At 45.7% G+C, this 26,256-nt stretch overlaps 2 protein-coding genes across 2 annotated transcripts; both read right to left on the bottom strand.

The window, feature by feature from the left end:
* LOC142420628 (Golgi phosphoprotein 3-like) lies at positions 1–6,938 on the bottom strand. Its single transcript, XM_075524763.1, has 5 exons — positions 6,766–6,938; positions 5,900–6,094; positions 1,629–1,760; positions 1,341–1,455; positions 1–831 (listed from the first exon to the last, which is right to left on the bottom strand). Exons 2-5 carry the CDS (start codon positions 6,080–6,082, stop codon positions 404–406), a joined length of 858 nt encoding a protein of 285 aa, XP_075380878.1. The 5' UTR covers positions 6,083–6,094; positions 6,766–6,938; the 3' UTR covers positions 1–403.
* Positions 6,939–8,327: 1,389 nt separating this feature from the next.
* LOC142420630 (HORMA domain-containing protein 1-like) lies at positions 8,328–25,144 on the bottom strand. Its single transcript, XM_075524767.1, has 14 exons — positions 25,016–25,144; positions 24,132–24,183; positions 23,602–23,746; positions 23,210–23,273; positions 21,534–21,570; positions 21,113–21,133; positions 20,983–21,009; positions 20,253–20,320; positions 18,199–18,350; positions 17,309–17,565; positions 16,080–16,143; positions 11,212–11,288; positions 10,396–10,479; positions 8,328–8,473 (listed from the first exon to the last, which is right to left on the bottom strand). The coding sequence occupies exons 2-14, from the start codon at positions 24,162–24,164 to the stop codon at positions 8,393–8,395; spliced, it is 1,110 nt and encodes a 369-aa protein (XP_075380882.1). The 5' UTR covers positions 24,165–24,183; positions 25,016–25,144; the 3' UTR covers positions 8,328–8,392.
* Positions 25,145–26,256: the final 1,112 nt, after the last annotated feature.

The following is a 26,256-nucleotide window of genomic DNA, read 5'->3' as shown; positions in this document are numbered from 1 at the left end:
CAGGGAGCACAGGCTATTCCGCAACCCCGTTTCTGCTGTGGTTTGGCCCATCTGAACAGCTTGGTTCCTGCACGCAGAGGCAAGGCTGGGCTCTGCCACCTCCCAGCTCTGCACTGGCCTGAGAAGAAAGCCCACAGGCAAGGAGCGCTGGAAGGGGAGCAAAGAGCCGCCACCACCTCTCCCTGGAAGCACCAGCCTTTGGAAGAGTGTGGGACCTGCCCACACAGGTGTGCTCTCACCCTCCCACCCCTGCCTGGAGAGGGGAGAGCAAACCCCTCTCCCATCTCCCCAAGCTGAGCCCACCCGCTGCTGCAAGAACTCCATGCCCAAATATCCCTGGCCTCACATTGAGGGGGTGAGGCTCCTCCACCTGGTTTGGGGGGGGGGGGGGTTCAGGAGCTTTTTAGGACTTATTGAAGGCTGCCAGGACAGCCCAGATCATCTCTGCGCCCCTGGCTTTGGCCGCTTCCACCTCAGGGTCCATATCAAGGAGGCCCTTGGTCCTGTTCATTGCCACATCGTACTTGTCATCTGCCAGGCTGGCAAAAACGTTCTCTAGCACGTCTGAGGAGTGGGCCAGCACCAGGAGAGCCAGAGTCCTGCGGTCCATGCGGTGGGGATCGTTCACCCACCGCTCCAGCATGCTCTCCTGGAGCTTCTTCACCAAGCGCTGCTTCTCAGTGGCATTGCTGATGGGGTGGGTGGTCATGTCAAAGAGCAGGAAGTTCTGCTTCTCCGTGGTGAGGATGCCCTTCTCCACCAGCGCCTTGGCGATGCGCTCGCGCACGTTCCTCAGCTGGTACTGCAGCTTGAAGGGGTTCCAGGTCTCCCCTGCAGGAGAGGAGACCCTGTTCAATGCTGGGGCAGTGACAGCTTTGCCGCCCAACCCCAGCGCCCAGGCTGCTTCCAGCCCAGGATCATCTGTACTTGCATGGACACCAGTCCCCACCGCAGGAACCCTCTTCCTCCCCTTGGCCTGACTCTGATCCACTTCTCCCATCAGTCCAAACTGGCAAAGCTCCCAGCAGCCACGGGGCGCAGCAGCCTGGGGCAGATCCCTTTGGAAAGCCCCTTCTACCCAGGACCTTGGGCATCAGACTCTGTGAAGACTCATGAAAAAAGAGGCAGTGTGGAGCAAGGTCCAAGTCTTCCACTGAGCTCCCAACAAAAAAGACCTGGAAAACCATTCCCTGTCCTCACATTCAGTCTTCCCCTGTTCTGCTGTCAGTATTCTGCCCATCTCCAGTGAAGCGAGGGGATGGCCAAGCCATGGAGAGGGGACAGGTGGCAGGGATGGGCCCCAAGGGAGCTGGGTAGATGGCATCTCTAACTGGCCCTACCAGTGAGCAGCTCTATCCAGGTCTGCACTGTTTCTGCGGACTCTGTGGCCTTGATGTGTCGGAGGGTCTCATCCAGCAAAACGTCACCAGTTGGCGCATCTGACTTCAAGAGCACCTGGAAGGACAAAGTGGAAACATGGCATAAGGCTGGACGCAGACCTGAAAGAATGGCACCGGCCCTGGTGTACAGCGCTGCTTTGGCAAAGCTTGCTGCCAGCGGGCTTGGTTGGGGTGGACAGAGCCCCGAAGCCTGTCGGGCCCCCAGCCCAGCTCCTGTGGCACCTTCACCTTCCTCTCCAGCAGCCTCTTCTTCCTGATGGAGAGTGGCTCCAGGCAGATCCGGCCACGCAGAGCCAGCTCAATGAGGATGCCGCCCCGCAGGCCTGAAGAGATGCAGTCGTTCCAGAAGGAGGTGTACCCCTGGGAGAGAGAAGATGGATGGAAAGGGGAGAACAGAGATGGGAAGGGGAGCTCTGCTGAGCCCCCCACCCCTCCCGGCCTGCTCTGCCCCTGCCCAGATGACTCTCCCACCTCCTTTTAACAGCTCTGCCTCCCAGGCCAAAGGGAGAAAGGTGCTTTCCCCACGAGGGGAAAAGCGCCCGGCAGCCCCAACTAACCCCATCCCTGCACAAAACCTCCTTGTAAACATTGAGCAATTCAGGCCATGCCCGTCACGCTGCACCCACAACCACCCGACACACCCTAGCACTGGCCAGGTGGCTGCGCCCAACCCCGGATTGTTAGAAGTCCGAGGAAGAATAAGAAAAGCAGGGCCCTTTCCCCTGGCAAGCCCCTGGCCACAGAAGGACATTGCTGCTGCTGTGGGGCTGCAACCAGCAACATGAGCTCTGCTCTGCCCTGCCTCAGCGCCTGCTGCAGACATGCCTGGGGGAAATGGGAGGTGAAATCTGCTCTTCTCCTTGAAGAAAGCCCCCACCAGCTCCAGGTATGCCCCGAGAGTAATTAGCTGTACAAATAAATTGCTCGTCAGGCCCGTGAAGAAGTTTCCCCACTACCCACAGCACCATTCCACAGGGCGCAGGCTGCAGCAAGCCCCAGCTCCCACCACAGGGCACAAAAGCTTCCGCAGCCCCTCACCCACCCCACCGTCATCACCCCCCCTCACTCAAATCCGCCCACAGACTTCTGCAAGGGAAGAGAAGATTTCCAGCCAGGGATGAAGGACGGGAAAATACATCCCACCTCTTCCCCCAGAGTGGGCACCTTGGGGCTGGGGTGCAGCAGTTCAGGTCTCAGCAGTGGGGCAGCGCTGGGGCTGCTGCTGACCAGATCTGCTCGACGCAGCATGTTCCACACCTGGCCCCAAGCCCTGTTCTCTGAGCCCGCAACGGGACGTGGTCCTCATCCCAAGAAGTGCAAGCTCCAAAATCGTTAAGGCATTTGGTAAAGCAACACGAAGGTGCAGAGGTCTGGAAAATACGACCCACAAGGAATCAGCAACTGAATCAGGGTTCTCGGTCCAGGGAAGAGAAGACGGAGGGAAAATAGGATAAGGGGGGGTCAGACACATAAAAGGCAGCAGCAAAAAGGAAGGGAATGGCCAGTTCCCGCTTCCACTGTGCATGGGACAGAGTCCTGGGCTAAAATTGTAGCCAGAGAGATTGGAGCTGGCACCAGGAAGAAACAATTGTCCAGGCAAGAAAGCCCAGGAATGGTTCGCCCCTGGAGGGAGGGGGCAGGGAAAGGAAGTCTCTGTCCCTTGAGGTTTAAGAACATTCAACTGATGCTTCTCAGGAGAGAGCTGATCCTGGTTTGAAGCAACGGGACAGCCTAGGCAACCTCTCCGTTCCCTTCTTCCACTTGTCTTTTATCCCCTGATTAGAACAAAGCCCAGTTGTTCCAGTCCGATGACTGCTGCGTCGTGGCACAGACGCAGGGTGGCAGTCCTTGGATTTCAGGGCAAGCAGACAGCAGGCAGGGCTGCAGGGAGAGGCTCATCCAGGCAGGCAGCGGGGCTGGGAATGGGGCAGGCACTGGTGTTTGAGATGGGCCCAAGGGAAGGGTGAGCCAAGTGGGATGCAAAGTCACAACGTGCTTATTTGCAGGGGGATGCTGATACACCAGAAACGCTATGGCCTGCTCGTAACTCCCTTTTTGTTGCTCTTTTTCTCTGGAGGAAATGGGGGGGGAGGAGAGAAAGAGCAGGTCTAAAAGCTACCAGGAGACTGCAGACAAAGCAACCTAGCAAGCCCCTTTCCTAAGGAAAAGAGGCTGAGAACACGCAGCTCTCCGACATGGAAGGTTTTACAATCCGTATGGGTTAACTCTTGTGCCCAGCGTGTCTGTTTATACAGTGCATCTGCACACCAGGTTGCTCAGCTTGCATAGCACAGAGAACCATAAAAGAAATTAAAATCTTTATTTGCTTTCTTAATTTCCTTGTAAGGAAAGACAAAGCAATCTGTCATCCCTGCCCTGCTGATTTATGTCCATGGGAGACGCACTGTTTTTCGCACGTGCCCTTTAGGAACAAGTTCTCCAGAAAAGGGTGTGGAGGCGACTGAAAGTTCCAATTCGCTGGGCTAGAAGGCATGTTACCCCTAGAAAATTTCAAGGGGTCTGAAATCAAACAAGCCAAAACCTCCTGGGTTACTTTCAGCTTCTGGAATCAGACTGGTTACAAATGCCAGACTGGTGTGCAGCCAGCTTCTCCTAGATGGACAGACTCATACTTAAAATAATGAAATTACGCTGTGAGCTCATTGGATTTGGCTAAAATGGTCTTATTTTCTTCCAATCATTAAACCATGAGTGAACAACAGAGCTGGGAAAACCCAGCGTCTGGGAGCCCAGCTCACCGCCAGGCTGTTGCTGCCTCTGGTCTTCCTTCTGAGATGGAGGAATGCGGAAGGGCAGGATAGGGGGGGAGAAAAAAAAAAAAAAGTGTGACAAGTTTTTTCCTTATCTATTGTGCTCTCCTGACTTCCTGGTGGCTGAAGGACCATTCCCAGGAATACATTAACCAAGCCAAGAATCCTAAACGTAGCCCAGGAAGAAAGCAGACCATGCCACGCTCCTAGGCTGCTCTCAAATATTTGCTCCAAAATTATTTGCGTGATGTTCTCTTTATAGCCCAGCTCTCCTGTTACTTCCTATTAGGCTCAGCAAGTCCTACATCTTATCTGGGTTTGTTAAACAGGACAGCTACAAGCCTCTGTCACTCACACAACCCGCAGCTCTTCCCTGCCGGATCTGCAAGCGTGGCTCACGTCAGAAGCCATGGCCCGAGCAGGTCTATGTAAGAGCAACACACCACCTCAGACTAACTCAGCAGTAGCAGGGCCCTAGGGAAAAAGAAGTTCAGGTACCTCACAAGGGCTTAATTTCAACCCAGAGAAACAGATGAAGAGAAGGTGGCCCATCTACCACAGCTTTGACAACCACAGTGTCTCCTTTCCTCAGGGTGGGAGACAGGGTCATAGGAAGAGTGCTCCTGGAGCTGAAAAACCTGCGTTTAAGACTCTCCTCTGCCATTATCATCCCACGAAGCACTTTGGGCAACTGGCTAGCTTCCCCTGGTCTTGATTTCCCCATCTGCTTGACAGGAATAGCAGCATCAGATTCCCCCAAAGAGATCAAGATGATGCATGCACTAAAGAAGACAAGGCTGATAAGAGCCAAGCAGCTCAGAGAATTCAACACAAGATGTCTTCTCCTTTCCCCCACAGCTCGTTCTAGGCAGAGTTGAGAAATGAGTTCCTACCAGCTGATAAGCACAAAACAATTCAGTTTGACCAGGGTCCCTTTCCAGCAGAGAACAACCCCCTGAAAATAACTGGCTGTGAAGTTCATCCACTGCTGCCAAGGAAAGCCATTAAACCGGCACACGTGGGCAAGACAAAGTGCCCAGCAAAGAGATTCCCATCCAGTCCCACTCCCCGCAAGCCTGGAGCTGCATGATGCCATTCCTGCCCAGCTGAGGAAATTAGCAGCCTGAAAACATGGAGACATGGCTCCTACCTCCTTTGCCATTGCTGTGTTCAGACCCATCCTGCACCTGCTTTCAACTCCTGGCCCAGCTGCCTTCTCTCGCCTTGCCCTCTTCTCTCAAAACCTGCCCCTGCCATTTTTCACATCCATTTTTAACAAAGTGGAAACAGCACTCAGCATGTCTCTGTGTTTCAGCTGATGGGAAAGTGCACTTGGGCCAGGGAAGAGGACATTTACCATCTGATGCACAAGGTGAGGCTCCTTTTACCCCATGCCTTTGGCCCTGGCAAAGAACAAGCCCAGCTTTGCTCTGCAAATGGCAGTAGCACAATAGCAAAGGCACCCCTCGCCTCCAGCCGCTTCTTACAGTTCCTGTGGCAGAGCTGGTGGGATGGCACTCATAAGCAATCTCCACAGCTTAGTTTAAGCTACAGGTGAAGGTGGTTTGAGCTAAGCAGGCTGACTTTGTTGAAGAGGATTCTCCTCTGAGTTCCTCTACTCATACAATCCCTTCACTGCTCACTGAGAACCTCACCTCCAGGTACACCAAGGCAGCGCTGCCACCGCTGCACACGCCTGCCTTACCTCCTTGGAGACGCCTGCCTTACCTCCTTGTCCTTCAGCCCCAGGAGCAGCACCTCCTCCATGAGCGTGAGGCGGATATCTTTGGAGTCATCGGGATCATCGTCATTCAGGTCTCTGTCCGCAGCCGCATCTTCCTCGCTGTCAGGCTTCTTGTCCAAGTTCCTTCCCGCCTCAGCACGCCGTCCTCGGTGCGTTAGTGTCGTCATCTCCACCTCCGGCTGGGCACACAGAGAACCAAGGTCTGCCCTGTTTTTCAACACAACAGACTACGACAGCGCTAAGCCCCAAGACCCAAAACCCTGGCCCCAGGGAGGCACAGACAAGGAAAGGGACGCACGTGCTTTCTACCCAGGAATTTTCGGCTCACCCTTCCCAGGATGGCTGCACAAGAGCCACTGATGGGGAGCGGCCGTCTGTCACCTAATGATATGCTCGAGGAGACGACTGCACGTTCAGGAAGAGGATGGAGATCTGAGCCACAGCCGAGCCCTTTCACCCAAGGGACCTCCCGGCTGCACACTCACAACAGAGATGAGGTCCCACACCCAGACGAGATGTGGGACACCCAGCAGCGTCCCGCGGCGATGCATAGAGAGCACCTTCATTTGCACGTTCTCTTTCTCACCTCCCCCCTGTGCAACCCACCTGCCGGCAACCGACACTCGCCTCGTCACGGGGGTTAACGAGCTGCGCCTTCAGGTTTGCAACCCCAAGCCGCCCACCGGCACCCTAAACCCCACGCAGCAGCAACGAGATCCGACAACTTTTCCCCTGCGAAATGCGCAAAACCAGCAAACATGGGGGAGCGCGGCCGTGCCCCCCCACACCGAGTTTCAGGACTGAGAAACAAAACCCGGAATCGCGTCTCCCCCGGTTCCGCCGGTCTCACCCCTGCTCGCCGGGTCCTTCCCAAACCTCCCCCGCTCCTTCCCCTGCGATCAAACTTCGGGGCCGGGGAACGGAAAAGCTTCCTGGTGGGGCCGGGAGGGCGGGAGCGGCCCGGCGCCTTCCTGGGCTCCGGTAACCCCGCCCACTGCGCCGCGCCGGCAAATGGCAGCGCGGGCGGGCGGCAGCCTCCAACGAGCGCAGCCGGGCCGGCGGGGGCGGGATTCCCCCCCCCCTCCCCGGGAGGAAGGCGGCGTGTGCAGCCGGTGCTGGCCCCGCCCCGCCCCCGGCGGGTCCCGCTTTCCGGGCGGAGCCGGGCGAGGAGCCGGCTGCAGTGGCAGCAGGAGCGGGCGGCTCTCGGCTCCATTCTGAGCGCGTTCACGAACGACCTCGGCCCGAGGCAACGGCCGCGATCGCTGTGAACCCCGGGACCCGGCGAGAAACGCGCGTCCCTCGGGCGGCGCCGGCCCCGCGCGGTCGCTTCCACTTCTTTGGCCACGTTCGCTCCCGCCTCGCCCTGGCCGCCCGCCCTGGCCGCCCGCCCGCGCCCCGGACACCCAGAGCTGGGGCGAGACCGAGCAGCCACAGCCCGCGGAGCTCCCGAGTGTCACCCGCCTTTCAGTGAGGCCCCGAAATGTACCCCAATCCCCGCGGTAAAGAAACACACATAGCAAGTAAATGTTAACATTTTTTTAATAGAGGAATGGTAAAAAGACATTCTTAAAAGTCAAAAAGGGTTTAGCTGTGTCCAGAGCAGCTCCTCACCATGCCAAAACAGCTTTACTCCAACGCATTTGCAGCACAGGAAAAATTAACAATTTTTTGTTAGAAAAAGAAACAGCACCACGTCCAACTTCTGCAATTAATCATTTTACATACATACAAGTTTCTTCTTCAAATAAGCTCACAGCATCACAATAGACACCTGCCACAGATCAATACTTTGTAATTACATACGTATGTCTCATCACAGCTGTACAGAAATTCTGCATTTTTGGCATGACTGATGTAATTGAAGGTGTGAAGAACGCTTGTTTTTTATTCGAGTCTGGCACCTTCAGTCTGGAAGAAATGCAAAGGACCAAGCCCCCCAGCTGTCCCAGTAGCAAAGGCAAAAGACACGATATTGCTGTAACAGCACAGCCCTCCTGGCCCTGCCCTGTAAAGCTCTGGAAATTAACTAGAGTAAAGCTCTGGAAATTAATTGAGGGGTTGCGTGCCCTGTATGGCAGGTTCTGGACAAGGAGTTCCTCAGCTTTGAAATACAGCCCAAAGTTACCGGTTAAACCTTGTGTTGTGGGTAATGACCGTTACGCAACCACCATCAGGATTTAAACATGTTATCAGCAGGAGTCAACTCCCCCAAATCACCTTCATTACAGAAATTCTCTGTTACACCACTACTCAGGTATCATCTGTCTGATGGGGTATGACCTCCTACAAAAAATAAGTTCCGATTGCTTCAGCTGGGCTTCTTGACAGATTCTTTCCTTGAAATACACTCCATTTTGACTACAAATAGAACAGAAAAGATCCCTAAAAGGCATGTAAATATGAACATTCACATTAAACAACAAAATGGAAGTGGTGTGGAGAAGAACTTTGTAAACAAACAGCAGGGAGACGAGCATCTAAAACTGCTCCTTTGGCTCACTGATCTTCCTCCTTTTTGGCAGCACATCTTGACTAGACGAGAGTTCAAGGTGATGAACCTGCCAAGGGAAAATAAACATGGCATGACAGGCTGCCACACTGCCCAGACTGCACCCCGCTCCATGGCGTCAGCAAGTTTAACATGGGAAAAGCCCACCCTGAAGAAGATACTGCCTGAAACAGCGTGTGGAGCACCTGGCTCGACCTCGCTGTTACATGGTCCCAGCACTGAGGTGCTAAGCCTGGAGCACTTTTCTGGGAGAACTGACCCTCCCTCCAAATGACTGAAGGAGGGCTGGGCTGCATTTATGCTGTAACAGAAAGACCTCCCGGGGATCACAGCTTCAAGAGAATGTAATGAAGGCTGTTCCCTCCGCAGAGGCAACACCTGAAGTCCAATTCTGTGAGCGGCTGGAGCCGACATGGTGGCCCCAGCTGCAGACAGTCAGAGCTAGGCGGCACCAGGAGGGCTTTGCACAACAGCGGAGCACCCCATACCAACAGAGGGGGCTCAGCACCACACAGGCTTGTCTTACTTAGTTTAATCCAATTATTTCTGACTTGCACACATGTGAAAAGATGAGAATTTAGCCTTCAGCTCTGTTGTGCTTGTGATTATTTAAAGCAACTGCGCTTTGTTTAAATTCTAGTATTAAGTTCATTGCCAAAACCTTTTTTTGAAAGAAAGATACAGTGATAGTGAGCATACAGCATGATGATGGGTTTTTTTCTTCACAGCAGTAAATACCAAAAAATACTGCATACAACCCTGGGGCTGGAAGTAAAAAAACCTCTATTCTGCAGTAAGCAGTACTTTACAAAAAGACTGAATCTACTTGTTCTATATTCTGAATTTAACATCTCCACTTCATGAATTTGTTGCAAACTGATAGCCCTTTTTTGCATGCAGCTTTCATACACAGATATTTTTAAGACACGGACCAATTTCTCTTTTGGATTTCTTTAGAACATTCTGCTGAGGAATTAATTCTGCATGCTCTCAAGTTTGATTTCCATCAGCCTTTATAGAAATAAGGCAACTATTAGTTTAGGAGAAAACTACTGGCAACGATTGAGCTGCATATTATGAATCCTTACACAACTACTCTTCCCCAACCTCCACTAAAAATTAATGACGAGCTTTTCTGAACGGAGACAGGAAGGGTACGATTTTCCTTGCCCCTGACACATAATCTCCCCTCCTAACTGTAAATGAAGAGCACTTATTTCTAGAATGGTAGTATTCACCCCACAGCTTTTTCTGAGAAGAACCTACCAGTTACCCTGAACATTCAACAAGTAATAGAGATGTCAAGGTCTTGTGAAGGCCCCCCAGAGCCTCACAAAGCTGAAGCTACCCAGCTCAGGTGGTAAAGGCAGCAGCAGCAGACAGATGGTGGCCCCCAATGCCATCCCCAAAGGCCAAATTCCACCCTGACGACAACTTCTGCTCCACTTGTGCAAGGCTGGAAGAATTTGGCTCCCCACAGGTAGCACTGACTACAAGACTCATCTGCTGCAATGTGATTAAGCAAAGAAATAGCGGATTTTTCTTGGTATGAGTCATAGATCTGAGGTTAGCATTTTGGCCTCATGTTTTCCAAGTAAAATCACTAGCAAGCATATGGTACACTGGGCTGGGGATCTCTCCTGGCACGCAGTCCTATCAACAATGGATTAAACCACCAGGGAATTTGGCTAAATGCATTCTCAAGAAGATATAGATCAATCCTAATGAATCTCTCTCAGCCTGTGTTAACTGCATCAACACTCAGCTTTTAACTCTTTGGAACAGACTCTTTTTTGACACTAAGAATCCAAATGTGTTGAAGTTAATGGGAATTTTAGAAGTGATGAGAATTTCATTCTGTCAACAGGAAATGTATTAAAGCTTAGAGTTTTATTCACTGTTTGGAACAGAGAAAGGCTTAAAGAAGAACAGAAATAGAAAGAACAGAAGTAGAGAAAAACAGATACTAACAGTGCTGGTTTGAAATATCTTTCCACTTCTTGTCCTGCTCTCTGACACATTAAGTTCAGACGTCTTACTTGCCAAATGATCAACCTAAAATCAGAAAATACATGTTGCCTTGTGACAGCAGTAAAAAATATGTATCAGAGGCTATAGAAGGGTTCAGCGCTGGAGCATGCAAAGAGCTCTGGCTCTGCTCACCACAGTGCTTGAGCTGAAATTTAGATACAGGAGGATACCTATTGAAGTCAACAGCACTATTTACAGCTGAACATCTCGAAGGGCCCTGACAGGTCAAAGCATCAGTTATCTTTATGCAGTAAGCCACTCACAGTTACCTAGGGCTATTCTGTTTTAAGAAATCTTAAGGACCCGTGTTTCAAGTAGTCCTCCACATTTAAATTACACCATTTTGCTATATGCATGGAATATAGCCTGAGTAATAAACCTGCGTTTTAAGTTTTAATCAACCTTTAATCAAGTTTTGGACTGTCAGAATTAGTAGAGAAATTTCTATTAGGCAGAGTGTTTAGTTACAGCAGTTTATGCACATGGAAATTATATTCGCATTTATCTTAGTATCAGTCAGACCATCCGTTTGGTTTGAAAACCGTGTCACAGAGGAACAGCAATATTCTATTGCTTTAGAATATTCACTGGTTTTGTAAAACATTGGAAAGTAAAACGTAAATGCATTTTATTGCTGAAAGTACTGACTGTGGTAAATAAACCTTTAGCAGATTACCTATTAATCACTCAAAGTAGGAAAGAAGCTTCACAAAAGCTCTAGTAAAAGTTTAAGATGACAGAGTGCAGTTTTCATACCTGAGGATTAGAAACATACAGATTCTGGTTCCCTCCAGCCTTCGTAACTTCATCCTCTTCACAAGTTAAATTTGGTCCTATAAAAGAGTTGTTAAATAATAAAGCACACTGTTGACAAGACACTAGCAATCTCTTAACACTGATGTTCTGCCACAAGGAACACCTGCACATTTTAAATGCAGCAAACAGGTGCTTCAAAAGGGCTCCAACTCTCTATGTGCAAGCAAGTCCTGAACTCCACCAAGCATTACACACTCTTACATAATTAATTCAGCCATTTCCTATCATCACTTCCTATCACAGGCACTAAAGAGATGCTTATGCCAAGTAGTACAGATTTACACACAGGATCTTTGGAAGAGTGGGCTTGATCCCCAAACTCGTTTATACACTGTACTGCTAAAGGCTTGTCTACCTTGGGATTTGCTTACAAGTAAAAAGCCTCAGGAGCCCATTTTGCACTGCAGAATGGGCAGACAGCACTGCAGGGCCACTCTGGCACAGCTCCTGCATATTCTGAATCCACTGCCAGCAGATGGCTCCCATTTTGTAACCCAACCACACACAACTGAGCAACTTTGGCTGCAGTTCCCGTAGCTACAGTTCCCCTTGTTGCTGCCTGCAGCTGCATGAACAGGCCACAAAGAATGAGCAGTCAGTTCTGGAGATTTTTTTGTTGTTTCTAATCCATGTTGTTTTTTTCTAGGACACAGATACAAGCATGAACTGGTTATAGATGACTGTGCTTCAGCTGTGGAAATGACTGAAGAATTTCAGGGTGACAAATGCATTTTCCTGTGTCTTGTAGTTCCTGTAAATAAAGCATTATACCAACTCCGTAAGACTAGCAATTTGCTGCATTTTTGCATGGGTTTGGAATTTCTGTGGATTTCTGAAAGCACCAAATACCACTTTATGTGGTTATTCCAGTTCTGCAGCTGTGGGATAATTGCTGAGGTGACTTAGAAATTAGAACTTATATTCACACTTTTAGGTAAGGCACAACATTGAAGAAACTCCCCAGGTGGAATGCGGCTGACATGTAAGGAATCCATTGCATGGGAGTTCCCTAGGCCTGCAACCTTAGATGTTGGTAACGCCAGGGGAACCTGGTGTGCTGACTCTAAGAGGCGCTGCCCCGAGGGTGGAGTGGTGTGGAGATGCCGCGGCCAGGCTCTGTAATAATATGGGAACTTGAAGGTATCATGGAACTGATAAGCTGCATATTTACTACCCTGGGCCAACAGCCTGCCACGTTTTTGACAAAATGCTGTCCTTTTGGTGAACTCTGCTCGTTATAGCATCATTATAATACCAAAACACACCTCCATCCCAAAAGCTACCCACCTCCAAGGTGCGACCACCCCTCACTGAGCTTGCACTCTGAATTTTCCTAGCTTATACCTTTAAAAGCAAAGTGAGAAAACTTTACACCAATCCTAAACAAAGGTATGTATGACTAGAGTCACTCAAGCTCCACCTGAAAGGTGAAAAACAGTATAAAATAGCTTAAGAGAGAGAGAATGTTAGGGAAGACACCATCCTGTACCACTCTCTTCCCCCCCATTCGGGACGCCTTTGGGTAAGAGTCGAACACTTGGTTATACCAAGTGACTCCCCGGGAAACTTGGAAATCTCTCTAGAGTGGCTTTACTATCTTTTAACACGTTTATAGCCGGCAGTGTTACTCATATTCTTGGTCTTTGCATGTGCTTTGCAGACAGTGAATTTATCACCAGTAATCCAAAGAATCTGTGTGTCTGTTGCTCTAATAAACTGCACTCTTCGTTGATCTAGCTGTGGTAGTTCTCATTGAACACAACCAGACTCTTTATGTGTGGCCGTGATAGTTCATGCAACACAACTAGACTGGGGCTGTCAGCGCATTATTAGTGAATCCGTAATCGTGAAGTTCAGTACGCTGGACACGACCGGACTTACAATGTTGTAAATTAATGCTGTCGCCTTAGCTAAAGCCCTGAGAGGGCTCTGGTTCTGATAAGTGGCTATACACACAGTCCTTAGAAAATAAACCGTTGACCAAGTCTGAGACTAAGACTGGACCTAGCTGCACCTAGACTCCTCTCTGAGAAGGAGTTTAGAAAGCAAGGGGGTCCTGTCTGAACCTCCTGACTCAAGGGGAGGGTTCCCCCCCCCAGCCACTCCTCAGACTCCTATTTGTATGTGACAGTGTACCCTTAACACAACAGCAGCGTACTAGCATCGTCAAGATAAAAACACTGATCTACATATGCCGTTTCCTACACACGTCCATGATTATTTTTGAACAGCACGGAAGCCTTAGCTGTTTTTGCAAAGCTGCACATTTTATTTCTGAAAAAACATTAATGCCACTGTTTAAATACACAGAGCAGCCTGTTCAGTGTTGGGCTTGAATGACAAGACACTCCAACCCATTGTCAAAAAAGAAAATCTAGGCTCAACTTGCTTTGTCCAACTGCCTCCACAAGCACTTACCATGGTAGCCCCAACAAGCTCCTAGTCTTGTTCAAGTTGGGACAACCAAAAGCCTCAGCACTGACACAGTCACTGCTTTTACAGTTATGTGGAAAGCAACACGTCTGGAAGTTTTTATGGCAAATTGGTGTTTCTGAACTCTGCAGAACCAGAGTTATATTTCAAAGCAGATGCAACTTTAGGGAAATGCATTAAGAAGAGTGAACAGAGCAAGCAGCAGCACTAACACGCATTTCTTCTAGGAGTGCCATATATTTATCGTCTCCACAGAAGCCTCTACCTCTGCTACAGAACAAAGCATTTTACACAGGCTTCTCATCCAAATAAAGGGGTCCCGTCCCATCCCCCCCCCCCCCCCCCCCCCCCACCCCCCCGATTTTGGTCATAAAGTTTGGTTTACTTCACGGTCTTGAGTACTGTGTTCCTTTAGCTATCCTATTTTACATGAGCGTATCACAGCAGTTCTGAGCATACCCATCTACATCATCTCTACTTAATCTTCTTCCAAAAAGGGCACTTACTTCCTCTTTTGCTCTTTCTTTGCTATGTTTCAAATGCTTTATGTACAGCAAATGGGTACTGGTGTTGCCTGGACGCTTCCTATATAGCCTCTCCAAGATGAGCAGATCAACAAGCAGCAATTCATTCTTCAGTTTGTTTGGTAGCAAAGTTCAATCTTTGAGCCCCTGGGCTATCTTGGGGAATCTGAAGATAAATCACTTCTACTTTTCCTCCTAGTTTCTCTGAAATCTTAAAGGGAAGCTTCTGCTTACAGAGATCCCCGAGGACAGAGTTTGCTGTCTCATGTTTTGAATTGGAGACAGTCTGGGTCCACATCTTGGAGCACCAATTTAAAAAAAAAACCAAAACCTAGTAGAGTGCTTCCAGGGCATGTTTCTGGTAGCAGCTGCGGTCAGGCTGGTGTAGGCAGGACAGTTATTTTATTGGCACTTCTGCATTCAGAGCTTACAGGGGAGGACATTTATATGATTGTAAGCAAACAGCACAGAAACTATCTATTTATAAAGGGTAAGAAAAATCCAACAAGACAGGCGCTGCTGTTTCTCATCAGAAAGGATGAGCAGGTACTTCCTGATGTCCTGCACAGCAGGAAGGGCATAATCATTTATTTGGTAACAAAGGAGAAGGCAGCTTTGCCTTGCAGTGTTGAGAGTCCTCAGAGTGCTTCCAAAAATGTAAGATTTCATTTATATTCACTGCAGCATTCTCAGTTCAATTGCTAATTGAAGTTATATGAAACTTTTTAAAAATAAAACAGAAGTAAATGGTTTTGGTACCTTCTTGAGCAGTGCTGCTTCCACCTGAAATTTGCTTTTTGCTGCTACTCACATTGTTTGCATAGTTTTACACTGACAGATTTCACGGTGTTAGGATTTTACTTGAGGAAACTCAGTTTGCTGAGATTCATACTAACAAAAATGCCCCGCTAGAACTTGTACCTATTAAAACTGAAGTTAAAAAAGTTCACTTGCAATTATCAAAATTCTCCATGTACACAGTAACAGAAAAGGGCACACAGGTCCAGAGCAAGCTGTGAAACCAAGCAGCTAGAACAGGCATTAAAATAGCCAGCAGCACAGACAATCATACAATCATTCATAAAACAAAACATATTTTGAGATGAAGTTACTGATTGTATCAGGAATAGCAAGCCACAGTAATGAACAGCTTTCTTCGTATAGAAGAACATGCATCATACAGATAGGTATTTTTACATGCGTATCATTCAGTCTACCACAATGTAAAAACGCGTACACAAGCCCTGATGGTCTTGATTCCTCCACAACCACATAGACTGAAGCCTGTACGGATTGCAGAATCAGACCGTGGTCCTACTGTAGTCAGACCTTAAGGAAAAAAGGTGGCTAAAAGTGGTATTTCTGCTAAACTTTAGTGGCTGAAGCTGTGAGGATACAGTCCAAACAGCTGTGATTTAAACAAAAATAGACCTGGACCATTTTTTGCACAGAGAATTCTGCTTTCAAAGTCTGCAATATAAACTCAAGAGCACAATACCTCTGGAGACTTAATGTGGAAATTAAATATATTAGTAAAAACATAGTAACAACAACAACAGAAAAAAAGCAACAAAATTTACTTCTAAATACATAACCCATTAAATTTAGCTTATCTGATAAAATGGAACAATCAGAATTTTATAACAGAAAGATGAAAACATGCGTGTGCTAACCAAGTGCTTTACAGAATAAAGCCATGATAGAAAATAAAGGCATAGTGATGTATGTGAAGAAAATAGAATGTAAATTTGAATATTGTGGTCTACATCATAAAATTGACTTTTCATTTTAGTAACACCAGCAAAAAGAGGCACACACTGAAGAGACTTTAAAAATATACATAAATGTTACCTTGAGCTTCTGAAATATTTACATTATTCCTATCTTCCACTTTATTAGCCAAGACAGGATCTTCCTAGATTAAGAAAAAGTCCTATCACTTACTGCAAACAAATAAGGAAGAGGGTTTTACTTAGAGGCTTAGGGCCAGAGCTTATTAGATGGATTCTCAGTGGAACAAACTGTATTGAAATAGTTGAATCTGGCATGGAATGTATAGGCTAGCTCAGCATTACTTAATTATTAATGCAAGCACACATTTAGTTCAACTACCAAGAAAAACATGTGTACAAAATACTAAAATTTTGTTACAATAGATATTGAAAGAATACTATTGGTGCATCAATTACCACCTTCCCATTGCCTGTGAAACAGCAATTCAGAGGCACATGCAGACTTAGAGGGCCAAGCAGTTTATTTCCATCACATTACCCACAGGCCTCCCGAGCAATGCGAATTGAGGGGAAGGGGCCAGAAGCCTTGAAGCTCCGCCTCCTTCTCACCTATGGCCAGTATAGATCAGCACACATATTTGCACATTCTAACACGACCAAAGGTATTTGCTGCCTGCCTCAACTTACCCCAGAAATATATGCCTCCAATTGCTGAAGCCTGCACAAGTGCAGTCCCGAGAGACATCTCAGGCACTCCAGCATCAGCAGCAGGATGCACAAGTCTGTCACACACTTGTGCCTGCAGCAAGTTTCGCTTCGTGCTTTTGTCTAGGTGGATTCCCCCAGGGAAAAATCCCAATACAGAATCAAGTTTGTTTTAACTGTAGCTCTGGTATCACTAGCTGTACAACATTTCTTGCCAGTCAATACTGCCTGGCTGCAGCAGCTCGCTTGGGACCAGTATGGGACAGCTCCAGGGAGGTTTCACCTGCGTCCTGTGATTGGAGCTGAACAAACGGCACCAGTACCCACAGCAAGAAGCTGCTTCTCACCCTGCTGCTCCTCTCCAGTCTCGCGGAGAGATGACTACCAACAGTGCTGCTGCTGACAGGCGTTATGCTGATGCACTTGTTCAACACTGCTTTAACAATGACAGATTGCTAACTGGAGCACTAAATTAAAGCAAAAATGCATTGAAGACATTTTGTCTTGCTTAAATATATCTGGAAACACAGAGTTTTTAATTAATGTTATAGTAAGACATGCCGTAAAACAATTAGTGGCCCTTTTCTAGACTATAAATCACAAAAAATTTCAACAAGCCACACAAAACATTGGCACTCTTACATTCATGTCCTGGTTCTCTTCTTCTGGATCATCTCTGTCCACTCTGAGCACCTGGAGAGGCACATTAGTCTCTCTGTGCGTTAGGATGCTTTTGTCAACATTTTCCATTCGTTGTTTTTCAGTTGTAACTTTAACTTTTAGCATATGAAAAGGCGTTGGCACTTCACCCACATTAAGATACATAGGCTCCCCCTCAAATATCATCCCCTCACATTCACCCTCCTTAAAACCAGGAGGTTGGTAATCAGATGGTGTAACTGCAGAAAAGAATTCATTAAATGTGTCAGCATGAAACACATTCTTGTAAAATTAATTTTAACTTGTGTGGCTAAAAGACTCTTTTGCCCTTTAAATACAAAGAGCTACTCAAAAACAATTGTGTATATGGGGAGGGGAATAACCAATATTCAACTCATACTAAATGAAGTTCTTTTTCCCCTACACAACAGGCAAACCCCAATTAAAGCTATTTGAAACAGTTTATATATGCAAAGAGATGAGCTTGAAGCTCTGGGTTTTTGTTACAAAGTAGTAATACATTCTGAAAGCAAAGCTAGTGTTAGACATGTAAATAGTCATCCAAACTAGAACTAGTCTGGCAAACATGTTACATCCTAACATACTCAGGAAAACTCCCTTTGTTTTTAAAACACACTGAAATCCTTGCTCCAATGAAGTCAGTGACAAGAGTGTGTTCCTACAGCAAGATCAAATCCGTTCCCCTTAGATTTTAGAAATTGTTGTGAGAAACAGACACATGCAAAATAACATCATTTAACGAGTCCCAGCAACCATATACATTAAAATATTTCTTTGAATTGTTTCCCAGTGTCTGAACACCATAAATCAAGGTGTTATACATACATATATACATAATACATAAATACTACCTTCATCATAATAAAACAGCTTCATAGTCAGGCAAACATCATTTGGTAATGGACTCAGGTTTTGCATCAGAACATAAATCTTGCGAATGAGGAGGATACTTGCTTTCTTGGTGTCTGCACAGGTGATTGTGGAATGATTCCTGTTATTCTTACTAAAAAGTGACAAAGTATTCAGATTTTTTTTATATACAGAGTAAGCTGTTTCTAGTATTAAGATACACGACTGTTTAACAGACTCTATGAATGTCAGAAACAGACATCACATTTATTGCCTAAGGTCTGAGATTACAAGCACTGCAATTCCTAATACTAAGTGACCTGTGTGTTCTCTGCCCCTTGGAAGATCAAATCCTGAGCCAGGGACAACATGAAAGCATTATGGCTCAGCAGCTGTGACCAACTACTGTGTTTTACATTACACAATGCTTAAATACCCAAAATCTGAAAGAAAGAAACAAAGTAGGTACTTCTGAAAGCCCCAATTCTGCAAAGTCTTACGTACTTACTTTCCCTTAAATAAAACAAGTAACACTATTGACTTTGACAAGGATGGTTACCGATTAGAAAATGTGTGCCCAAGTGAATCTTGGCATCCAGCTCTGACATTTCCATACTCCTGTTCTATCAGCAGCTGACCCAAAGCCTACCTTACTGCCTAAAAATGCTTTCCATCTGCTCCCCTGCTCCTCAGCACCACACAACATGGAGAGGCACCTGAGGACCTGAACAGCCAGCACAAGGCAAGCAACTGTGAGTTACTTGACTGGGTAACCCTGTCTTTTGGACGCACACCCTTAACTGCAATGGTTTCAAATGTTTCACCCCTCTGCAGATGGTTATCTCCTTCCCTGCAGAGTGACAGAGAAGCAGGCTCATGCCTTGTATTTTCAAATTAGTCTGGTGTGAATATATGATAATACACTAAGGCAACCTGGTGTGGCTGAGATAGTCACATCCCCTTCCACCAGTCTTTTTATATGACTGACAACCTCTTTCAGAGGTACCTAACTAAACTCAGCCCAAAGGACCCAGGTTTGCAGCACTGCAGCCTTTTTTTTTCTAATTTAAAAAGCATTTTATGCAGGAGGAAACCTGGGAGAAGTATGAACTTGCTACATTTCAATTACTTGTCTTAAAATAAGCCATTTCCTTGCAGCTGTGACTGACCAGTAAACCCCTACAACGGAAGAAGGCTCAATGGAGACAGGCAAGGGTGGTGTGCCCATGAAGCTCAGGGAATAATGCAGCATGTCACTGACCACAGCTGCTGCAAAGAAAGCTGACTTTATCTCAACACCCAGGGGACCTGAGTGTGGCCTTCGTTTTAGATAAACAGCTGTGTCAGTTGAGTAGATCAACTCGTGGTGTAAATGTTTCTCCCTGACTTCATTAAAAGTGTGTGAATGTCTCCTTGAGTTAGCCAGCCCACTACGGGGGAAGTGAGTACATGGCTCAGGCCAAAGAGTACAAAAACTAAACAACTAACAAAAGAATTCTGAAGAGAGCAATGGGCTGGAGCTGGCTTCAACCCATGTATTCCTTCCCCATGACTGGGGATGCCCAGCATTGTGACAGGGAGCATATTAGAGACCAGTAATGGGAATCATATTGATATTGTGATTGAACAGTGTATTGCAATAGCTACGCTTTGCTAAGCATAGTTTACATTTGTATTGCATTTTCAGTGTATTTTGTATCATCCCTGCTAAATGAGAAATCCCATGCAACATCAAGTATCTTCAGATAAGTAAATCTGATATTAAACATTTCACCCTCCACGCATGGAATATCTTCCAAGAACCTCACCAAAGAGTATTGGACTCTGACACTAAGAATCATCTTTTGAGTGGCTATTTAAAAATATGACCATAATCTGACAAAATGATTCATCGTATTTTAAGAAGTCTAAGCTAATAGTACACACTGATAAAATTAGTCTTAAGATCCATAATTAAAAAGGAAACACCAAACAGATAAAATCCAAAGTTTTTACATTCAGGTGTATGCAATGGACTGTAAAACCACAGAGCAGAATAAAGTCACAGTGACAGTACCTGCTGAAATCCAGGAGTGGCCCATTGTGGGTGTACTTGAATTTGAAGTGGTAACATTCTGTAATTGTCTGCAAACAAATCCAGTAATTATTAAACTATCAGCTGTCAAGCAAACTACTACTGCTGCTTCTGTCTAGTAATCTATTAACTTTGCATTTAAAGAAAATGATAGCTCAACTCCTGTCTGATGCACTTATATGCACTGAATACAGCTTTCAAAAGCTGTAACAATTAATGGTATTCATGTATATAATTGTCATCAAATAAAAATTAAGATCTACATTATTTTCCAGGAATCACCATGATATTTTGAAAAATCAGCTTAAGTTTTTAGAATTAAATATTCAAATTTTAATCACTATGATAATGTTTCACACACGTAACAGACACAGTGACACCCAGTGGTCACTTAAAACACACTGTGTTTTCCCCAAAGAAGTTCCATAAATTTGTTTTGCAGAGTTAGGATTATGCATCTTTACAGGCATTTAACTCTGCAACAACACTTTGGGTTTCTTGTACTGGCCTGAAAACAACCTGACACTAGATATTCAAAGGCAATTCACTATGTGGCAATTCTGATTAGTTCTAGTGATTCTTAAGTTTGGTATTTTGTCTTTTTTTTTTTTAATGTGCATTAATGTGAGTGTTAAGTACTATAGCTTGTATACACATTTCACTATATCCATACTATCATTAATCATCCAGTAAAATATTCTAGCAGATTTACCTGAGGATCTTCTGGATGGGTATAGACCTGTATTTTTAAAGTAAAGAGAGGAAACACTCAAGTAAGAACTGTACATATCTCTAAGCATCTACCTTAAAAAATCTGTACCTTACTTTTCAAAGATACTTACTGCTAGGACAATCATTCTTAGCTGTCAGAAATATAATGAAAGAAAAAGAACATTAAATTTATTCCATAGCCCATTTCTGCTTACCAAGCTGTTTTGTTTCTCTAGCTCAGGAAACCAATATAGAAAACTATGGGCCTGTTTGAAGAGAAACCTCTTCATATGCTTACCTCCTTATCTGTTTAAGAAAGGACTTAACTGGCAGAAGAAAATTCCTAAGTATCCCTGCCTTTAAGTGTTTGTTTACAAAGAATATTACCCTGAAATGTCTGTGCATCCCACATTGTAGCTAACTGGTTTAACATATTATAGCACAAGCTATTCCCTAACCAGAAAGTCCTACAACTACACTGGCAGCTAATGGACTTTATAAATTAATGTTTAAATACATTTAAAATAGCTAAAATGATACTTCAAGACTTACGTATTTCTTCTGCAAGGCATCATAGCATCCTAACATCCTGCAAAAATCAAATAATATTGTCTATCTACTACTAATTTCCATCTGCTTTGCTTCTGACTAAATAAAATAGTCCCAAAAATTGAAATTCTTGTGTTTAGCTTTCTTAATATTAGACCAATAAAGAACACTTATTCCATTACACTGTCTTTTTATTAGTAGTGATACAAGCAATGACTATCTTTGTAACACCCCAAATCATCCTAACCTCTTTGCAGAGTAAGTAAAAATATAATCTGTAAGTAAATAATTTATAAGTAAAAACATAATGCAATTGTACAGCTACCATTTTCAAACACCGCCTAACACATATTTATTAATTAGTTTATAAATAAGTACTTTAGCTGAACACTGACACCTCTGAAGCACAAAGGAGTTATGTTATTGCCTTTATTTAGATGTTGCAATTTGCTTTTCCTGTAACATGCAAACAACAGTCAAATAGTGAACCAAAACTTACCCCAATTTTTTTCTAACATTTCTTTTGAATACAGTCAACAAGCAAAAATTGGTTTTGGTGTGTACATGATGCTGACTTAAGAAAGGCTACTCACCTGTCAACTCCAAACAGGTAGCACACACCCTTCACACAAAAACCAGAGAGCTTTTCCTTGTCAGCATCCACAGGCTGCCACGCCACTGCCCTCACTAATGTTTGATGCATGAGGGTAAGGTGAAATGCACTCGGCACCACTTGAGTTTCCTCTACCACAGAGGATCGATTAAGAAATTCCAGGTTACAGTAAGCAAGTCTTTTTTCTCCCCCTCTCTCACTGACAGCACATGCACAAAGAGCAGATGACTAATTACACCTTTAACATCAGAACTCAGACCTATGTCTCTGAGCACCTCAACACTGACAGCAGCTGCAAACCCCCTCTGCTGAATACAGCATCATTTCTGATGCCTTACCTTGTACTACAACTGGTAAAACAGTGAAAAGAACAAAGATGGCCTTTATAGAGGTAACAAAACCAAGGAGAGAAGCCATGAACAAATCTTGCGGTTATTGTGAACAGAAGGAAAATCAAAATAAATGCCTCTAGTCCCAAGTGACATACTTACACTCAACTGTGTGAATGTACAAGACTATCATTTGCAGATACAGTTGTGCCTTTGAACATAAAGGCCAACAGTATCACTTCCTGATACAAGTCTGGAGCAAGACCTTTAAATACAAGATGGAAAACGGTAACACTGCATCTCCTATTTAACTAGAGAGGAACTACTGGTTAGATTTTTGCATTTATGTGCACCTTGAGCACTCATATACACCCATGGAAACGAAATGTATACTAAAACACATTAAAAATATACTAAAATGTTACTAAATAAAACTAAAGTATAATCACTCTGCAAACAAAGATTTGTGCTGTTAAGCACTGAGTCATAAGCCTTTCTAGAAACACAACTGTACAAGTCAATTGCATCTTTACCAAAACACACACAATTTGATTTTCCATTTCAAAAAACCCAAAAAATTGTCAACATAGTAAATACCATGCACTAAAAGCATTGCCTGGGGAGCTGTTCACTCACAGCAAGGGAAATTTTTTCTTTATATTTGCAAAAAACCAGAAAGGTATCTTTCAGAATTGACATGCTATGGAAGTGTTATATATGCACTGTAATTAACATACCATTTCACAAGCTGAGTAGAGCCAGGACAGTTTTTGTCTTCCCTCAGAATTTTGACACAGACATCTCAAAAAAGAATATATACATGCATATTAGGACAAAATGCAACTACATTGCTAAGAAAGTCAAGTTCATTCCCTAAAAGTATATATCAAAAGCAGACTAAAATTAACGTTACTGACAGATGTCAGCACAGCTTTAATTGTTGACTTAACATCACCTCATCTTTAACAAAATTCAATGAAGATTGCATTAGTGAAGTTTCCATTACAGTCATTGAAAATGGCTATTAGCTTTAATCAAGAAGACCAAGTGGCTTTCAAAAACACTCATTAACTTCACAGCAATCCTATGACAATAGATATTGCAAAGAATCATGAAAACAGCCTGTTACCATCCATGTATCTTGTTCCATAGGCACTTTCCGGAAAGATTCCTCTCAGATATGTAATGCAGGATACTGCTACTGCTAGGAGCCTCTTCACTAGCATCAGGGATTGCTGTTCAGTAGATATTTTGTTAGGAAATACAACTGCACTCTGAAAGTTAAGGAAAGAAAATAAATAATCTCTGTCCACAACAACAAACCTGTACAGTCTACAATTTGGTCCAATGCCTGCTTAACATTTTAACTTAATTGAAAAGTATGACTTTCGGTATTTATAAAGTTAAGCATATTCTTAACACTTGGTATTACTATGTTTTTAGGACATAGCTGATTTCTGCCAAGTATACGACCACAAAGTTCAGACTCAAACTATTTAGCTACTAAGCATCTCTACTGACAGTTAAAAGATTGAATTAGCCTGTAATTGTCAAGTGAAGAAATATTAAAGAGCACCTGGGTGCACTACTTCAGCTAAAATTCACCGATTTTTCTGATTCAAATAATATACTGTGCTGAAATACACAAGAAAATCGCACCACGCAATTCCTTTGCTTCTGAGCAGTTGCCATTCTGCAGATCCTCTTCTGTCTGTTAATAAAACATCTGCATTAACACATGTATGACCACCATTCACAAGTGCACACAAGCCCAGACCACAGCTATTCAGCTTTAACTAGTCAGTACCTGAACCTACAAACATTTCCTATGCAATTCATCTGTATCTGTTCAAACAAACCCCGTAATTTTAAGGAAACAGGACAGTTCATCTAATAATCACCAATATCAGATTCTTGACTTTCACACCAGCACAGACATCCTCCAAGGCTGCAGCATGCAGTAATTAAAATATTGTGTGCCTATTTATATGAAACATGAGCCTTTTGAAGTGATGCTCTGAGGTGCTAACGTGTACCTAGCCTAACAGATTTTCAAAGGACCCCGAGAAGAGGCTCCCCAACCTCCCACCAAAGCTGAGCCATCACCTTTGGCAAACACCTCCAGGCTTGGGTAGTTTTCATCTGTAATTTAAACAAGTATTGTAGAAACATAGTACTTGTATTGTAGAAATACAACACTTGCATATTGTTTATTGTAGAAATACAACACCCTCCAGCTATTCTTTTTGTTCACCCATGTTTTGATTAAGCCTTTAACCCTCAGCACTGTGAGCCTGACTCCACAAGACAAGCCTTCCCGCATCATCTCTAAAAATGAGATGCATCCACACCTAAGGACACAGAAAATGCCTTTCCCAAGTAGGAGGTAGGCCCTGGACCACGCAAGGAACTGAGCTCCCGCTTAGCTGAGCCTCCTCCACAAACCCATCTGATCTCAGTTCGTGGCTAAGCTCAGCGCTTCTGTGAGAAATGCAGACACTGAGGCACCCCTTCCCAAGATTAGCACCCCTAGAAAAGACAACCTGCTTCGTCAGGGTATAAAGGCCACCCACAACCCGAGGCGGAAGGCAAGAATAGCACGGGCAGCGTGTGTCAAAACCCCGCAGGACGTGAGGAACCGGACACTACCCGAACGCGCGGGGGTAGCGGGGCTGCCCCCTGTCCCCGACCGGCAAGCACCACCTGACCACCCGCCGCTTCCTGTGCCCGCCCCCCCGCCTCTGCTTTTATAAGGCAAGGGGCCGTGTGCAACAGCGGGGGCAGGGCTCGCCCTCCCAGCACGAGCCCCTGCGGGCCGTGCGCAGCGCCGCCGCGCAAACCGCGGCCCGTCCCCCCACCCACCGCTCCCCCCAGCCGAAGCTAGCTTTTCATTTAACCGCCACACAGGCTTCAGGTAACGCGAGGGCACCCTCTTAGCTCTTCAGCCCAACTAAATACAAAAGTGTTTCACCCCAGCTGTTGTCCACTAAAACATTTTTTAAGCCAGCGTGTAGGCCTAATGTCAATGTAATCTATGCTTAAATGTAAAGAAAAGGTTTTGGTGAGATTGCAGCCTCAAACAACAGTTTATCCACGAAGACGTTTTTCCTTCAGAATTGTTTTTACCTCCCCATTCAGTGCAAACACTGTGCTTGATCCAAGGTTGTGTTGTGTGGGTGCGGCGGCAGCTGAAGGTGCCAGTGACAGCATCTATATCTCAGTGTTATCATCATGAAAACTTCTGTCAACATGAAGCCACTGACAGTGGATAGTTTCCCTCCCCATGCTTTTGGCAGCGGTGGGATGGTCCATATCCTCCATTCCCAAATCACAAAAAAAACCAAAAATAGGTGGCCCTTGCTTGAGCAGGGGGGTTGGACCAGATGTCCTCCAGAGGTCCCTTCCCACCTCAACCAACCAGTGCGTGATCGTGTGATTCTGTGTCCCCATTTCCGTCGTTTGGTGACGTCTCGGAGGCTCTCCCTGCCCCACGCTCTCCTCGGGGAGCGAGCATTGGGTGTGCGTTTTAGGGAGCAGCCCCCTTCTCACTGCAGGCCCAAACCCGGCCAGGTCAGCGGGCGTGGGGGTGATGGTGGGCGTCCCTTTGTGACCCCAGCCTGTGTCACAGAGCCCCTCCTCATCACAGCCCCGCGCCCCAGGCCCTCCCTTCACCTCCCCGCGAGGCCTCGGTGAGCCCTCAGATCCGGGGGAGGCGAGAAATCTCTCCTGTACCTCAGAGACGCAGAGGACACAGGGGGGCGGTGGGACAGCTGTTTGGTGAAGC

This window comes from Mycteria americana, chromosome 25, assembly GCF_035582795.1.
Source record: "Mycteria americana isolate JAX WOST 10 ecotype Jacksonville Zoo and Gardens chromosome 25, USCA_MyAme_1.0, whole genome shotgun sequence".
NCBI lineage: Eukaryota > Metazoa > Chordata > Aves > Ciconiiformes > Ciconiidae > Mycteria > Mycteria americana.
This window is presented reverse-complemented; position numbering and strand designations above follow the sequence as displayed.